This window comes from Condylostylus longicornis, unplaced genomic scaffold, assembly GCF_029603195.1.
Source record: "Condylostylus longicornis isolate FDR11 unplaced genomic scaffold, ASM2960319v2 ptg000003l, whole genome shotgun sequence".
Classification (NCBI taxonomy): domain Eukaryota; kingdom Metazoa; phylum Arthropoda; class Insecta; order Diptera; family Dolichopodidae; genus Condylostylus; species Condylostylus longicornis.
The window spans coordinates 2,961,172-2,980,544 of record NW_026577972.1 but is presented as its reverse complement, the minus strand read 5'-3'; the positions used below and the strand labels follow the sequence as shown (position 1 = coordinate 2,980,544).

Here is a 19,373-nt window from a genome sequence, read left to right as displayed (position 1 = left end):
ATAGCGTAATGAAATAAATGATTAGAGTATAATAATATCTACTTACATATGTATAAAATCTAAAATCAGGTGTTGGCAAACTTTTATCATAAATAGTATATAAATTTAAATTTTTAATAATAATTTTTAGAAACGGTAAGGCGGAAATTAGGATATTAAGATATATTATTCTTTTGAGAAATTGCAATTCAATAAGTTTATATCGAAGATATAAACAGATTGAATAAATTTATATCGAAGTCGAAAAATCCTATTCGATTGGTGTCACTGATGTAGTAGTCGGAATCTATATCGTACTTGAGGTTAAGATCGACATCGGATGTTAAAAATTTGGATGTAAGCCGGACTTAAATTTTGAAATTTGAAAAACAAGTTCCCAGAATTGATATAATTTTCGCAAATATTCACAAATAAAGTAGATAAAATTAGCATTAATTAATTATTACGAAATACTATTACGTTATATAACAATGCGCAATTAATAATAAAAGATCGTATCTGTTCACTTGCCATCATTTATGTATGGATCTGGAATTGATGATCCGTGAGTTATAAGTTATTAAAACCTCAATTATAATTTATAAAATGTGTGAAATATGTACACAAATTCATACAAATCGAATTATATGGCTTGTATGTACTTGATTTTAAGTATGTAGTAACCTAAATTGCTTTGCACAGATTTTAACTGTTATTTTCTTTTTGAACTCATTTACAATACCTTTCTATTTTTATTTTTTTTTTTTTAGCTTCATGATGAAAAAGTGGTGGGTTCTAGTTTCAGGTTTTTTTTTCGTTTTTTGTATTTTAACTTGGAAATTTGCCTTAAAGATTTTTAAAATCGAATTTTTCTTGTAGTAGACAATTATTATTTTCAGTGAATACAAGTAAATATTTTATTAATAGAGTTCGTATATTTATATGAGTATAGAGATTTTATTTTATTCTTTTTAATTATTTTTTTTTTTTCAAATTTCATTGAGTTTTTGCAATATAATATTCTCAATATTATTTTTTAAGAGTTGAAATAAAAACAAAATCTTTTAAAATTCAGAATTTTTATCAATATTCCGATAGTTTTTTTTTCGATATATAAGATTTTAGTATATATGTATATATTGGTGTGAATATTTGTTTTTTAAAATTTTGATTTTCAAAATGCAGTATTTAATTTACCTAAAAAATATAAGCATAAATATTTTCAAAGAGTAACAAAAATAGAGACTTTGTTCAAAGAGTAACTAAAAAAATTCGTATTTCATATTTTAAAATCAAACTTAAACCAAGAATGTCTAACAAATTTTAAAATATGAAAAATTATAAACAAAATCGAATAAACTGATAAAGTATTCCCGTTAATATCGGAAAATTCTTTATCTCTAAATACAAAGAAAAGTAATTTCTTGATCGTGAGCGCTTTGATGAATTCAAATAATTTTTGCCCAATAGGGTAAGAGAACGTTTACACTCTGATGCAATTTTGAGTTTACTTGTCGCCAGTTAGCAATGTTTGGCTATACGAAAAAACGAGATAAACCGCCGTCGATCAACAAAGTGTTAACAATTAGAAATGATTTAACATTAGGCACGAACCAAATATGTATTGTTTTGTGTTCATAATGTAACAATTTTAAGTTCAATGTATGATAAAAATATTATATTCTAAACCTACCCATTGACAAATATTTGATTGCAATTTCAACCACTTTGACGTCGAAATTGCAGAACTAATAAATCGCTGAATTGTGTATTAGAATGGTAGCTTATAAATCGCTAAATTGTGTATTAAGACCATATTTCTAACATATCGACGCTAAGGATATTAACAGCCTAATCGCGTATCTCGCTTTTTCATTTCACTTTTTATTCACTTTCAAATCGGAATTCTCTGTTGTTCTAACGGGTATTTCATTTTTCCAAGAAGACAACTCATTTTGTTAATTGAATTTTTTCTCAAATTATCAACTGAATGTCTCAAAAACAGAGTAAATAAATTTTGCATACATTTTAGAAAGAAACGAGATACGCAATACAAATTAATTCTTCTCACTGGAAAATTCCAGTATACTAATATTTGATAGTTACTCACATTTTTCTCAACTCGCGAGTGAAATAGCGAGATACACGATCAGGTCCTAAAATTTAAATCTTGTACTCAATATGTTATCAAGACTCAACTTTTGTACATTTTAAATTAAAACAAAAATAGTATGTAAATTGTTATCTATAATAAATAATTTTTTTTCCATATTTTCAAATATTCTTATATAATTTATTATATTTTTTGTTACAGGTTTCATAATATATTTTTATTTTACCAATACAATATGTCATTATTTTATAAATGCATTTATATAATAATGCTTATGCAATATAATAGTGTTAATAGTATTAATATTGATAGTAATAACTTATTATTAACATATTTAACACCAATTAGACAACAACAATCACAGCATTATGAACAGCAAGAACAACCTAAAATTGGTTATGAAAGTTATCAAAGAGACGATAATTTAACTTTTATATATATAAGTGATCCTTTAGCAGTTAAAAGGAATATAACTAATAATAATGTTTTATTAAATGTAAATAAAATTGATAATCCGTTTGAAATTATATATCAATGGAAATATTTAGATTTTGAATTTAATACATATCAGAGACGTAAACTGGCGATATCAAGAAGGTATGTTACTTGAAAATAATTATTAAAACATATAATACTTATATTAAGAGATGCCGTATATTTAGAAATAGAAACGGAAAAGTAGAAAAATTGCACATTTCAGTTTATTCAAAGTCAAATTTTGGTAATCCTTTCGAAGGCGATGGGCTTTACTTAAACTTGTCGCGGCAAATACATCATGCATTTTTGCATTTACTTTAGTATATTTTGACCAGCATGACGACCTTACTCGCCACAAATTCAAAAGTAAATTTATCCCTTATTCAAAAGTAAACTTATTTGTTGTTTACAGAACTTTAATATCTTTAAAAATGTAAAAGATATGAAATGTGACCCGCGGGTAAACACAACTTTAAAATGTTAGAAAATAAAGTGTATAATTACTCAAGTAAAAGTGATATATACACTTATAGATTAAAACATATAGTTTCCTAAGTAATTTTGGTTCACCTTCATTCGGTGTTTTGTTTGCTATTGATTAAATATATTCGCGAAATTATAATATGCACTATCCAAACATCATGATTCCCAATTAATGTTCACTCACCAAGATATGTATTATTTGTTAAATCAAACATTGAAACATTTTTACCATTTTCAGACTTTGAAAAATTTGAGATGGATTTCTTTTTACCGACCGTATTGTGTATGGTAGGTTATGTGACGGCAACAAATTTTGCATTTGAGTTTTCGGTAGGAATGCACTTCTCCATAGTAGGAAAGTCTAAATAAACTATTTTTAGCAACCTGTTGGTCTGTCGGTCTATGTGTGCACGCGTGCATCTCAAGTTCTGCTGAACCGATTTTGATGAAATCTTATATGTAAGTTTATTTCTCCTGAAATATATATTTTTATTTTCAGGAGAAATAAACTTATATATAAAATTTATATAAAGAGAAATAATCAACCGATTTCATTGAAATTTAATATTTAAATTCCTCGTATTAGAACAATGAACATATAGATTTTTTGGAAAGATCGGGGCTCGAAAACTGATTTACGGGCCGATTTTACATTTTTCACCATTTTGAAGAAAATATTCAACCGATTTACTTGAAATCTCATACATAAGTTTTGCTCGACCGTACGCGTAAATTCCTACTTTTTGGAAGAAATCAGGTATCAGCAACTGGGCGTTTACTACGGGTCAAATATACATTTTTACGTATATAAAGAGAAATAATCAACCGATTTCTTTAAAATTTAATATTTAAATTCTTCGTATTGAAACAATGAACATATAAATTTTTTGGAAAGATCAGGCCTCCAAAACTGATCTACGGGCCGATTTTACATTTTTCACCATATCCACGGAACGAATTGATGGAATTTCTTGAAATTTGATATTTGAGTTCTGATTGTTACAGAAACTAACTGGCGAGCATTTCAGGGAATTTGGGTGGCACATAGCGAAACTCTACTAAGAGCCAAATTTACATTTTTCTAGGTATGTTAACTATTGGCTTACTCATGTCCTAAAAATTTGAAAGAAGTATTTAACAGACATTTTTATAATATTCTGTAACACTTTCACTTAACTAGACAATACACATTGCGGTCGGTTATGTGCTGATCACATCAGATTTTTTATTTTGCACTCTGTTAATATATGACTCATTATTAATATAATAACAATTATTAAACCGGTTTTGTTTTTAGATTACAAAATTTTATCGTGTTAATTAGTCAAGTAATAAAAGGTGACTAATTTTTAAGAACAGGCAATTGAATATGATAAAAATAATTAAAGTAGCAATTACAAATTATAAATACTGCTATACATTCAACACTACGACATCGAAATTGTGGTAATATTTTGTTACTATAGAATTCGACAATAATTATCGCTTATAACCTGAATTATTTAATAATATATAAATCAGCACTTCTAATCTGAATTGTGCTTAAGTAACAAATTTTTACTATTATTCCAACGCCAGAAATATTGAGTTTTTATCTGTACGTTATTTATTCAAAACGTTATATTTAAAATTATTATTTTGTTTTTGCCTAAACCTTTTCTTTATTTGAAAAATTACATTTATATGTGCATACATATATTTGAATACAATTATTACTTTATTTTTGCCTAAACTTTTTCTTTATTTGAAAAATTTATTTTTGTATGTTTATTTCCACGACTTAATAATTATAATAATTAAAATTTATTTCTATATGTATAACCACAGTTTTGAATATTATTCATATTATTATTTTGAATATTATCCTATATAAATATAGGAAGTTTCCAAAAAAATTTTTGGGAAGCTTTAAAAAAAATATACATACATGTAGGATTGTATATTTTTATACAATCCTACATGTATGTACGGTTGAACGTCATTATTTATAGCTATTGTACACTCATTTTGTCGGCAACTTAAGTAAATTTTTATAGTTAGCTACTTGTACAACAATTGCCGGAAATTTGTGAATTTACCGTAATATTATAAATCGTTTGATCTATTGCTGAAACCCTAAATTTCAACGATATTAAAAAGGTTGGATTAACTAGAAAGAAATTACAAGGATCTGCGAAAAGTTTTGTAAAAACAATAACTTATAAAACATTTGAAAAATTCAAAGAAGTATTAAAGCAAGAATTACTTTGGGCCCAAGCAGATATACACAAATTATTACTAAAACGAAAAATGCAAAAAGATCAGTTGTTTGGGCAATATGTTTACAGCATGCAAGAAATGGCACAAAAGGGGAATATTGATGAGAAATCCTTGATGCAATATATAAAAGCTGAAGTAAAAGGTAAGAAGAGCATAAACAAATTCTATATGGAGCAAAAATATCGGGAATATCGCAGATTTAGAAGTAGAGCTTTTGAAAGCAGAAATTCGATTAGTAAAAATTTTAGCAGTGATACTTCAACTTTCATGTTCCAAAAAACATGTCAGAAAAAAATTGTGCAGCAGAAACCAAATGTTTAAGTGCCAAGGAAATGGTCACATCGCTGCAAATTGTGCTAAAAATAATATTAACATAATTAGGGTGAAAATTTCAAAAAAATAAAAATTAATAATATTTGTTTTCAGGCTCTTATAGACACAGGCGCCGATATATCCTTAATTTCGGAATGTATCACAAAGGAAATGAAGGACATAAGGTTTTCAAAAAGCAACATAAATTTAGTTTCTTGGATCAGGAAAAATTTGTACGCTAGGACATTTTTCTTCGGTATTTAAAGTCGATGAAACCCGAACAAACCAAAAATTTTGCCAGATTATGCCTTGCGAGTACTAGTTTTAGTCGGATATGTTAACATTTTTAGACTTTGACCTACAAAAATTGCAAAATAAGTATCCAAATCGATAATAAAGTTAACATTGAAGTACCTTTCTTGTATGAAGAAAAAATAGTAAATTTAATTAAGAAATACAATCCTGAAAAAAAAAACAAAAAAATGAGTTGAAGAGTTGAATTAAAAATTTTATTAAAAAATGATACACCTGCCTTTTATCAACCAAGAAGGCCTCCGTTAAAAGAAAAAGAAATTGTATCAAGAAGGGTTACAGTCCAAAATTATCAGGCTATCTACATTTGAGTTTGCAAGCCAAGTAGTAGTTGTGCGTAAAAAAGATGGATCTCCAAGAATATGTGTTGATAAAAATACTACAAGAGAACGCTTTTCAATGCCTCAAATGGAAGAAATACTAAATTTACAAGAAGCTAAGTATTTCACATTTTCTAATTTACAAGAAGCTAAGTATTTCACTACGCTGGTTCTTAAAAACGGGTACTTTCACGTCCGACTAGCGGAGTGTAGCAAAAAGTTCACCGCCTTTACACATGATGGTCAATTTTAGTTTTACTTTGTTCCATTTGGGCTAACAAATGCGCCATCTGTTTTTTCGCGGTCCATAAATTTGATTTTTCGACCCCTATTGATAAAAAATATTTTGAGCATATACAGGAATAATTTAATTGTGCCATCAAAAGTAGAAGAGGAAAATATGGAAAAACTAAAATTAGTATTCGACGTTGCTGCTGAAAACGGGTTAAATTTTAATAGGCAAAAATGTAAGTTCTTACAAAAAAGTGTTGAATTTTCAAGATACTATGTTTCAAATGAAAAAATATCATCGAGCGAAAGTAAAACTAAGACTATAAAAAACTTCCCAGAATTAAAATCAATTAAAGATGAGCAAGCCTTTTTGGGTTTGACAGGCTTTTTTAAAAAATTTGTTGCAAATTACTCGATTTTTGCCAAACCACTTAGCAACTTGCTAAAAAAACAAAGCGACTCCACTTATAACATTATTTAATCAAAATGAAGGTTGTAAAATAAACACAGATGCGTATAAAAATGATATAGCAGCAATTTTATTTCAAAAAGGCGAAAACAATTTCCTTCACCCCGTCTACTATTACAGTAAAAAGAATAGCCCCGCAGAAGAAAAACTACACAGCCATGTACTGAAAACATTTGCCGTTTATAAAGCCCTTGAAAAACTCGGAATTCATGTTCTAGGTACTAAATTTACTGTTGCCAAACTTAGTTTTGATGTCGAACATAAAACCGGAAAGAAAATGATTCATGTAGACACCCTAAGCAGAAACTCTGTTATAAATGTAATTCAAAATGAAGTACTGATAGGAATTAAAAAGCCCAAGAATCATATGAATATGTTAACGATTAAGAAAGTTTTTGCGGAACACCCTGAATATGGTGATTTTAGTTTGCGGAAAAATATTTTAATGAATGGATTGGATTTACTTTTAGTACCTAGGAATATGAAACAAGAAATAATTAAGCTAAAACATGAAGAAGGTCATTTTGGAATGAAAAAAAATGTGTTGAATTGCTTAACCAGGTATTTTTTGTTACAAGAATTAATGATAAACTACAAAACTGCATCGAGAAATGTATAAAATGTATTTTGGAAAATAAAAAATATGGAAAACAAGAGGGATTGTTAAACAATATTAACAAATCTGATGGTATGTCATTGGTCCAAGGTCCAAGGACACAACAACTAAAATATATAAATACATCCTAACATTTACGGATGGTTTCATCAAGTATGCCTGGCTCTACCCCACAAAAACTTTTACAGCACAAGAAGCCATCCAAAAATTGCAACAGCAACAAAAACACTTTAGTAATCCAAAAACAACAATATCAGGCCGTGTTCCATGTTTTACAAGAGAAGAAACATGTTTTTCAAAATATTACAACGATAAAGGTGTTGAACAAATTCTAATTACAGCTGGTGTGCCAAATGCGAACGGCCAAACTGAAGGACAAATCGTGTTGTTATTGAAGTCCTAAAAAGACTTACGACAGAATCGCCAGAAAAATGATACAAATTCGTACCAAAAGCACAAATTGCCATGAACAGTTCTTATCAGCGCGCACGAAACAACAATCACGATCAACAAATATATAACCAATCATATAATCATAATATATCGGGGCATTAGCTTAATTCCCCTGTAATTATAACGGGGGGCTTAATACCCCCTGTAATAATAGCACTGCACATTTTATTTTTTTCTTGTATATAGGAACGATGAAACTGTTTCTGCATTCGTTTGGCATTTTGTCTCCGCGGATTAATTTGTTAAAGAAAACCTCAAGATAGTTGAAATTTTGAACCTTCAACAGTTTCCATAAATCTGTTGGTCACACGGCTAATTTATTCTGTGTGAAATTATTATTTCACACAGAAATAGGCTATTTAATGGAAGCAATTTTATGCAATTATGAAATTCATAATTTTCCCATGTCAATTTACGTATCATCATATAGGTTTCATATTTACTCAGAGTAATATTAGCAAACAAAATACATGTAATTGGATTCCCACTAAAATATTGTGAGAACGTCGAATTCCATGAAATGCTCGCCAGTTAGTTTCGCGGTTAGCAACAACCAGAACTCAAATATCAAATTTCAAGAAATTGCATCAATTCGTTCCGCAGGTGTGGTGAAAAATGTAAAATTAGCCCTTCAGATCGATTTCCGAGTCCTGATCTTTCCAAAAAATTTATATGTTCATTGCTGTAACATGAAAAATTTAAACTTTAAATTTCAATGAAATTGGTTGATTATTTCTGTTTATATACGCAAAACTGTATCGCTCAAATGCGGCAATAAAGGCCTCGCTGGATAGGGGTCATACGGCTTCAAGATGAAACGCTTTAGTTGCGAAGCAAACCTCTTATTATCTTGGCATTACGCAACATGCTTAATTCAAGTTGTATTAGACCAGAAAAATTAACACTCGGGTGAGTAAACGTTGGGGAAATAGTTACTCCGACTACAAGTAAATCAGCCTTAAGTTGTGTGTTTGGGCGTGCGTTATATTTGCGACAAACGACACACTCCGCTAACCGTATTTTAACTTTGTGGAGTCCGTCGGTAATCCAAAATTTTCCCAGGATCCATGACATGATTAAATCCTTCCCCCCATGAGGTGCTTTTTGGTGTCCGTAGTATTATTAATGAGGCCAACCTGGTATTATAATAGGATGTTTGGAGTTGAATTGTAGTCGATATTTGCTCTTCATAGTCTGCCTTCCAGTCTTAAGATATCATCTTTCCAAATTGGGTAAAGCTCTAATCTCTTGCTGTTACTAGGTAGTAATTTGTTTTTTATTAGGCAGCTAATTTCTGTGTTATAGGCAGTTTGTTCTAATTTCATTATGGAATGCAGTGCAATTTTCAATTCAGTTGTTGTTAGTTGTCCAGCATTCTTCCTTTTTGGATTTTTTGCATTAGTACAAAATTTTTGACAGAAGGCGATGGTTCTTTGTAGCCTCGGTTACGATGAAAATCGTTCTGTGAAAAGAGTTTTGATTTGTGTTGCTGTTGACTTGAGACAAGCGAATTTTAACTTCAACTGTGTTCCTGGTTGGTTTTCCAACTGTGTTGGTTGAAGTGCCTTGTCAGCCACATATATTGCATCATTATGTAGCCATTCTGGTGGTCCTGACCACCACAGTTTATTTTCAATAACTGGTGTTGCGCAGATTCCTTTTGATGCCAAGTTAGCGTGATTCTCGGTCGTATTAACATAATTCCAAATAATCTTTCTTGGTGATTGTGGAATGATTTTAACGCGGTTAGTAACGAAAGCTTTCCACTTGCTTGGGTTTTCCTGGAGCTAGGAAAGTATTTTTTGGGAATTGGTTCATGCATGCAGTACAATATCTGATAATTCTTAATTATCTGCAACCTAAGCAGTTTCATTAGTAATTTTGCTACTTTTAGTTCTAGACACGGAAGTGAAAGTTTTTGTGATACTAACACTGCTTTGGCGGTGACTAATATTGATTTATAACTGTCTTCGTGCAGTCTTGAGTATACTAATCCGGCATATACTCTACCTGAAGTATCACAGATTCTCTACCTTTAATTAGTTTGGTTGAAGTGTAGAAAAACCATCTTTCAACTTTTACACGATTGGCTTCGAAAATTTAAATATTTATCATGTAGGCGTGAGGGTAATACCTCATCTCAATCAACATTTTTGCTCCACATGTCTTCCAGAATCATTTTGTCAGTTAATAGTGAGCAAAAGTGGGTTGAAAATTCTGGAAATTTCCGAGAACACAACCCTTTTTGTAATATATTTTGGTTTGTTCGGAGGGTCGATTATTATTCTAAAGTCGTCTTCTTTTGGATTCCACCGTATTCCTAATTTTTTAAGTTACTAAGTTTGTGGATTTTCCATTTCAAAGCATTTTGTCGGCATTGTATTGTTTACGAGTTGTGTGTTGTTACCTGCCCATTTGTGCAGTCTAAAACCAACGCTTTTCAGGATCTTTACAAGTTGTAATTTGCCTTGTACGGCTTGCTCAACTGTGTCGTTACATGACATTACATCATCAACATACATATCGGTTCGTAAGATTTTTGCTACCACTGGAAATGTATTTTGTTCTTCTGTTAGTTTTAGTACAGTTTTTATTGATAAACATGGAACTGCAGCTGATCCGTAGGTAACTGTGTTTAATGTATACTCTTAAATCGTGATATTTGGTGAATATCTTCAGACAATTTTTTGCATATTCCTGTCTTCGTATCTATCTAGCGGTACATTTTTTCAATGTCTGTCGTATAAACATACTTGTGTTTTCTCCATCGGGGTATAACAGAAGTTAAATCTTGTTGAAGTTTAGGCCCCGTCCTCATGATGTCACTGATACTTGTGTTGTTTTGCGACTTACATCCATCAAATACAAGAGGAAGTTTCGTGGTTCCGCTTTCTTTTTTATAACTATGTGATGTTATAACAGTATGATACATCTCGGTTTTCCATTTCACATTTTTTCTTATGGCCTAAGTTCTCATATTCTCACATAAATGCTTTGTAGCTTTCGGCAAGTTTTTGATTTAATTAGGCACAAGATTGCTGTTTTTTCACTGTCGTTATTCAGCAATGCGGCTTTTAGTTTACTCTGAACACGATTCTAGGAATATTCACATTTTTCATCTCTTTCATCTTCGGAATCTCTTCGGTGGCCTAAAATTTTTTGATTTGTGCATCAATATCATCCCGTGTAACATGACACATCAAGCTGCTTTAAGAGTTTTCACTGTTACAGGACTAGTTACAATCCATCCAAAGACTATTTGCTGAGTTATTAGATGGTAAGATTGTTCTTTTATTATTCCACTAAGAAATATTCCACCAATGATATCTGACCGTAATATAAGATCAATTTTTGCTGATTTTTCAAATTCAAGATCGGCTAACTGTATGTTCTTAAGGTGCTCCCATTTGTCTTTATGTACTTGGTCTTGCGGCAGGACTTTTGTCAAATTTTTCAAAACATAGGTCATGGTGATAGCCGAAAATTCTTTACATTGCTTTGATGTGATTGTTATGTTCACACTATTTTTTACAGAGCTTATTTCTCTTGCACCGATTCCTGTTATTACGTCATCAATTTTTGTTCTTTTGAGTTATAATTTATTTGCAACTTCCTTTCAATTAGCTAAATGATGACTGCGACCCTTGATCTACTAGGGCTAGCAATGGTACATTTGCTGTAGGTAATAAACCTGCCGCATTTTTGATATGACGCAGTTGTATGACTCCCCGCCCGAATTACTATGTAAATTGTGTGTGTTTATTCTTCTTTCATCATGTAACTTTAAGACAGTAACTTTGAGACAGTTTGAGTATAAGTTATGCCTTCTTACTGGTGCCCATTTTTGGGTAACACTCATATCTTTGAATTTTTGACATGAGTACATTTGGTGCTGTTCTTTACAAGTTGGACATTCTTTTACCTCCATCATGCTGTGATATATTTGGTTGTTTCGCTTTTCATGGTTTGTTTTTGTTGTCGGGCTCCCCAAAGTTTGAGTTTCCATATAAATTTTTTGTAATAATAGAAAACTAATTATAGGGCCTTAGGAATCAATTTCAATGACTAGTTTTTTTATAGCACAAAGGCATTCTTTTGTAGTATCCAACATGTTTTTAATCCAGCCGATGTTTCATTATTTAAATAAGGTAGACATAGCAGCTTATTCATACATGTTGAGAACAGTATTCTTGTGTTGCTGTACGTGGATGTTATTAATTCCCAAACTGTAACGTAAATTTCATTAGCTCTAGTGACGGTAGACTTTTTAGATAATGGAGTTTTGAAAGTTAGCTAGTTAGCTATTTGAATGTATAACCGAATTGAATAGGTTAAAAAAACTGGTCTATAAGTTATACTGGTTGTTGAACGTTGGTATGTTTATTTGCGGTAGTTTCACGTGGTTTTCTTGTGCTTTTGTACTCACCAGATCAAATTTTTTTTGCGTATGCTTTCTTATTATTGTAGCAATATTCTTGATGTTTTTCTTCCAACTTTTTTAAATGCTCACCTAGATGAGCTCCTCTTTAGTTTCCTTACCTTTTTATTATAAGTCGTGAGCTAGCGTCTATACTTTTCCCACGAACCCGATGCCCTGACCATTTTAAACAGCTTCCTGGTCTCCAGTATAAGGCTTGAAAGGTTCCCGTTCCACCATGGAGATTTGCTTTTGCTTCGTCTCGGCTTGGTAGGATAACTCCCATAAAAGGCTTCAAAAATAGGCGCCGTCAGGCCCCCATTAGCCAACATTCCATCCCAGAGGAGCGTTTTGTATGGACTCTAGCCTGTGGACTGAAGCACTCAGAACGTCTCCTTTGTAAGACCCCCGGAGATCTTGGTGTTAAAACCGATTTTCCTGCGATCGAATATAGATGTCTCATTTGAGACATGCCATCCATCAATTGCTAATAAATTTGGTGGATAGAGTGATGTCAAGGACTTCCTCCATGATCGCGTTTGCAAATGTTGGCTTATTGCCCTCATTCATAATTTCTAGCTTATTTATATATATATAAATTCAAAAAAACGCTCACCTCTCTTCTTTATGTCGGTGCTTCCCCAGACGGTGTGGTGGGCATTTCCATCACTTCCTATAATCAGTTAGAAGTTCCTCCTTCCACAGAAGTTCGCTAAGTCCTTCAGGTACTCGTCTGGACGGTCACAGTCTCCTGGGAGATAGGAAAAGCATGGACAAAACTCTGTCAAACCACCCAGAAATCCAGCTTCTTCCGCTTTAGTAGAGCCAACTTTGTCGTTAAAGTCACCCAATATGATATGTAGTTCGTGTGACTTAGTTACTTTCAGCAGTTCATCTATGTTGTTGTAGAATTCCTCAATATCTTCATCACTTTTGTCAACTGTTGGCGCATATACCTGAAGCAAATTGATATTAATAGGCTTTGCATTGACTTTGAGTAGCATCGCTCTGTTAAGCTTAGAAATGAATAGTGAAACTCATTTTGCGGCATTGCCTCTTACAATGATACCCACTCCGTTTCCATGGTTTTTATTCTGATTACCAGAATAGTAAATTGTTGGATCACCTTTTCGGAGCTCTTCAGCATCTCTCACGTCTCATTAATACCGAGTATATTTATATTCAGCATTATCATTTCTTATATTGCATTATCAACTTTACCAGCCTCATACAAGCTTGGAACATTCCATGTTCCAATATTTAATTTTTTGGTTTTATCTCCAGGGATTTTTATCACCTGAGAGCCTTTGATTTTCTTGTATTGTCGTTTGAGATGTTCTTGAGAAATTGAAGTTTATATTGATACAATTTTAGAAAAATTAATTCATCCGCCTTTAGAATTAACTCCTTGATTCAAGAATAAGTGTCCTATAAATCATCTAAACTATTTAGCGAGCTGCGTGCTTCAAGACAGAAACCCATTTGTAGCCGCCAACTCTTGGTCAGACTTGATGTTTTGATACTTAACCCGCCAATCTCGTTTTTGGTCGACCCTAACTACTAGGGTTGGCTACCAAATCTTTCGTTGGGTTGCTCAACCAAACAGGCTAAACCATCATCAATTGTGTTCGGATACATACATATCAAAAACCAAACCAAACATACATATATTTGAATTAAATTAATATTTTGTTTATGCTCAAACTTTTTTACCGACCGTATTGTGTATACAATAGGTAGGTTATGTGATGGCAACAAATTTTGCATATCGGGTTTTCGGTGGGAATGCACTTCTCCATAGTAGGAAAGTGTAAATAAACTCTTTTTAGCAACCTGTCGGTCTGTCAGTCTGTGTGTGCACGCGTGTCTCTCAAGTTCTGCTGAACTGATTTAATGAAATTTTATTATTTAGTTTATTTCCACCAGGCCTTGGGAACTGCACTTTTTAGCGGGCCTGTTTTACATTTTTGAACATTTTGAAGAGAATATTCAACCGATTTTCTTGAAATTTCATATATAAGCTTTGCTCGACCGTCCGCGAAAATTCCTAACTTTTGGTAGAAATCAGGCATCAGCAACTGGGCGTTTACTACGGGCCAAATACACAAGAAATAATCAACCGATTTTATTGAAATTTAATATTCAAATTCTTCGTATTGAAACAATGAACATATAAATTTTTGGAAAGATCGAAAACTGATCTGCGGGCCGATTTTACATTTTTCACCATATCTACGGAACGAATTGATGGAATTTCTTGAAATTTGATATTTGAGTTCTGGTTGTTACCGAAATTAACTGGCGAGCTTTTCAGGGAATTTGGGTAGCAAAAAGCGAAACTCTACTAAGAGCCCAATTTACATTTTTCTAGGTATGTAACTACAAACTTACTAATGTCCTAAAAATTGGAAAGAAGTATTTAACAGACATTTTTATAATATTCAGCAACAAATTTTGCATATCGAGTTTTCGGTGGGAATACACTTTTCCATAGTAGGGAAGTGTAAATAAACTATTTTTTGCAACCTGTCGGTCTGTCAGTCTGTCCGTTTGTCGGTTTGTCGATCTGTCGGTCTGTGTGTGCACCCGTGTATCTCAAGTTCTGCTGAATCAATTTTGATAAAATTTTATATATAAGTTTATATCCACCATGGCACGGATTGATCAACTTTTGAGATATATCAAGCCTCGGGAACTGCATCTTTTACTGGGCCTGTTTTACATTTTTGATCATTTTGAAGAAAATATTCAACCGATTTACTTGAAATTTCATATGTAAGCTCAGCTCTACTGTCTGCGAAACCTCCTAACTTTTGGAAGAAATCAGGTGTGAGCAACTGGACGTTTACTACGGGCCAAATATACATTTTTGCGTCTATAAAGAGAAATAATCAACCGATTTTATTGGAATTTAATATTTAAATTCTACGTGTCAAAACAATGAACATGTACATTTTTTGGAAAGATCAGGCCTCCAAAACTGATCTACGGGCCGATTTTACATTTTTCACCATATATACGGAACGAATTGATGGAATTTCTTGAAATTTGATATTTGAGTTCAGGTTGTTACAGAAACTAACTGGCGAGCATTTCAGGGAATTTGGGTGGCACATAGCGAAACTCTACTAAGAGCCAAATTTACATTTTTCTATGTATATTAACTATAAGCTTGCTAATGTCCTAAAAAATGGAAAGAAGTATTTAACAGACATTTTTATAATATTCTGTAACACTTGCACTTAACTAGACAATGCACATTGCGGTCGGTTATGTGCTGATCACATCATATTTTTTTTTACTGTCTTCTCTGAAATTATTTCAGGAGATTTTTTTCATTTTTCGCTTCTTTGCATTATTCTGTTTTAGGATATAGTCAGTTTCTCTAGCCAGTTCTTCCCGGTCGGTTTCATATACAATAACTTCCGCATTTTTCTGTTGGTTCAGATTTAATTTGATTTTTTAAATTTACCTTCTCTACTTGTAATTTCCAGATCTCGTTTTGTAGCACCTTACAATGACTCTCTAACTCGATTATTCTCGAGTCCTGAATACCTAATTTACTCTCCTGTATAACATGCTTTCTCATATTACCCTCTTGTGTTTTCATTTTTTTTCTGTCTTCTGCAGAATTATTGGACTTTTTCTCAGAGTTATCACCCTTAACTCTGTCATTTTTGTCGGCAATCACCAATGAGGGTGATCGCATGACCCCCGATCTCCTTCTAAATGGGTCCATAAACGCCGATCTACTATGCAATAAGTGGTCTTCCCCAGAATCCATGAGACCAGCCTCCGAAGAATGTGGATTTTCCATTATTACTGGATTACCACCTGGGGTATACAATCCCTGTGTTTTGTTCATTGCATCTGTTTTGTTTTATTTCGGAGTCATTATTAGTCCGTCATTATGAGTTTTATTTTACTCGTTATGAGTCCGTCGCGTCTGGGCTTCTATTGGATTTCAGTAAGACTGACTTTTACCACAAGCATACCTTACTGCAGATATTTTGTGGCCCAATTCGCCGGGCGTATTCAGTAATTTTTCGCTTAAAGCGCTCTTGTTAGCCTTAATTTACGATTTTAAGCGACATAACTCAAAGCAATATTCTAAAATAAATTACTCCAAAAATATAAAATCGTAAAAAAAGCTCATCATTTGTTTATTTATGTACTTTTTTGTAATTAGTTTTAAGATCTTTTCTTATTTTAAGTTTTTTGTTATTATTAATTAGGAAAAAAACATTTCTATATATATATTATTGGTACGTTTTTTAAAAAAAAAGTAAACTTAAAATAATTCACACACAGAATAGAACATAATTTCAAAACCACAGATATAATATTTGCAATGCTTGATTACGAGGCACACGACTAGTTTTAAATAAAGCTAATATATTAAATAAATATTAATGTGTAACGACAATTTGTTATAAATTGTTTGTTTATATTTCTGTTATCATAAACTTAAAAAAAAATTACTAATTTGCTTTATTCAGCAAATAAGACCTTAACTGAAATTTGCGATTATTTGTGATAAATGATATATATATTTTTTGGCTATTACAAATTTTTACTAATATTAATAATGTATGAACTCATTTTTTATTTTTTTTTTTCAAGTGAATACATACCAGAAAATAATTTACCACTTGGTATTGATATATCATCAGATCGTATATTTGTAACAACACCAAGATGGAAAGATGGTGTACCAGCTAGTTTAAATTTTTTACCGAAGAATCCAAATGAATTGAGTCCATTATTACAACCATATCCAAATTTAGATGAACATGGTGATCCATATAATCCAGACTGCAATAAATTGATATCAGTTTACAGGACACAAATTGATGAATGTGGTAGATTATGGTGTATTGATTCTGGTATTGTAAATGCAACTGTAAATCTAAATCAAATATGCCCGCCGAAAATTGTTGCATACGATTTGAATTCTAATAAAAGAGTAGTAAACTACAATTTACCACCAGAACAGGTACGTATGAGGTAAAATTGTATTTGTAATAATTTACATTAAAATTTAATAATAAACATATGTTTGTATGTTATATAATATGTATCTTTCTTTGTTGAGAGGAATTTCTGTCTATTGAATTTTGTTGCCTTTTTGTTCCGATTACAATTTTTCAAAAATTGTTGATTTAATTTATTCTATTAAATTATTAATTTAATTTTAACATTGTTGTGGAGAGTTGGCTCCGATATCTAGAGATAGTTTTGCTCAAATTTAAAATATGCAGCTAACAAATATTTATAAAAGTTTCCAAACTGTGGAGGCTAAAGCAATAAATTGTTCCCATATTTTTTAAGTTAATAGGCCCACATAACGGTAATATCAATGTTTGATATCTGATTGCCTGTTTTGAAGTATAACAGCTGGGTTAAAACATTAAATTCAAAAAATAAATCTGAAAAAGTTTCTGAACATTTTTAACAGTTTTTAATAAAATTTATATATAAAGATATCACTTATAAGGTAAAGGTATTACTAAAACTTTTTTTTATAAATTATTTTTGTTTAGGCCCAAGACAACATAATGCCTAACTTTAAATTTTAATGATAAAGTATACTAATTTCACACTTCAGCTTATTAATTTGTATTTTCAATAATTTGATTTGTTTTTTATCTTTTTTTATTATTAGATTAAACAAGAATCGCTTCATTCAAATATTATTGTCGATATTAGGGATGGTATTTGTAATGATGCATATGCTTATGTAACTGATGTATGGCGTTATGGCATCGTTGTTTATAGTTTAGCGAGAAATCAAAGCTGGCGTACAACAAATCATTTTTATTACCCAACACCAGAATATAGTGATTTTAATGTATATGGATTAAATTTTCAATGGCCTGATGGTGCATTTGGTATGAGTTTATCACCAGCTAATGGGTATAAAGATCGATTACTATTCTTTCATCCGATGGCAAGTAATAAAGTAAGTAGACAAAGAAAAACTTTTATACTATAATATTTGTTTGTCAACTCGCAACTTATAATAGTTATTTTTGTGTTTTCGCAAAATAAAACAAAAAGGAATTTGCAGTATCAACAAATATTCTTCGTGATGAATCATTATGGCTTCCAGGTGGCTCTGGTGCACCTAAATCAGTTATACAAATTGGTAATCGAGGTTTAAATGGACAATCTTCAACATCTGGTATTAGTAAAAATCAAATAATGTTCTTTACATTAGTTCATCGTGATTCAGTTGGATGCTGGGATATAAACAAGCCATATACTAAACAGAATTTAAATATTATTGCACAAAATGATTCTGGTATTGTATTTCCAAATGATTTAAAAATTGATAAGGATATTAATCAAAATGTTTGGATAATAAGTAATAAATTACCGATATTTTTATATTCTCAATTAAATTATAATGAAATCAATTTTAAAATAATGCGAGCTAATATTAATAATGCAATTAAAAACACAATATGCAATCCAAATATACCAGCAATACAAAATGTTGAACCGGAATATGAAGAATGCTTTTGAGAAAAAAATTTAATAAAATAAACAAATTTGCTTTTAAATGTTTTTTATGTAATTAATTTCATTAATTTAGCCTATTTAGATGTATGTATAATATGTAAATGAATAGTGTATAAATTTGAATAATAAAAAGAATTATAATGCTATACATTTGTGTAAGTACCTCTTTTTTCGAAGAGAGAATGAGATGTTAAAGTTAATCCATATAACATTATCCTCTATCTCAAAGTTTTGGCAATAAAATGTGTTAAAAAGCATGCGAAAAATGCTTATTTTACACATTAAATTTGCTAAGAAGGAACCGTTATTATAGAGATTTTAAAAAAATGACATTTAAAGTTATTAAACGACCACAATGTGTATTGTCTAGTTAAGTGAAAGTGTTACAGAATATTATAAAAATGCCT

At 31.2% G+C, this 19,373-nt stretch overlaps 1 protein-coding gene across 2 annotated transcripts; it reads left to right on the top strand.

Moving 5' to 3' along the window:
• The first annotated feature begins 772 nt into the window (after positions 1-772).
• LOC129606445 (protein yellow-like) lies at positions 773-19,112 on the top strand. 2 transcript variants are annotated; one of them, XM_055516788.1, is made up of 5 exons: positions 773-887; positions 2,294-2,689; positions 17,065-17,437; positions 18,107-18,403; positions 18,502-19,112. In XM_055516788.1, exons 2-5 carry the CDS (start codon positions 2,328-2,330, stop codon positions 18,967-18,969), a joined length of 1,500 nt encoding a protein of 499 aa, XP_055372763.1. In that variant the 5' UTR covers positions 773-887; positions 2,294-2,327; the 3' UTR covers positions 18,970-19,112. The 2 variants fall into 2 exon arrangements, with proteins under 2 accessions (XP_055372763.1, XP_055372758.1); XM_055516783.1 differs by lacking the exon at positions 773-887 and adding an exon at positions 1,330-1,450.
• Positions 19,113-19,373: the final 261 nt, after the last annotated feature.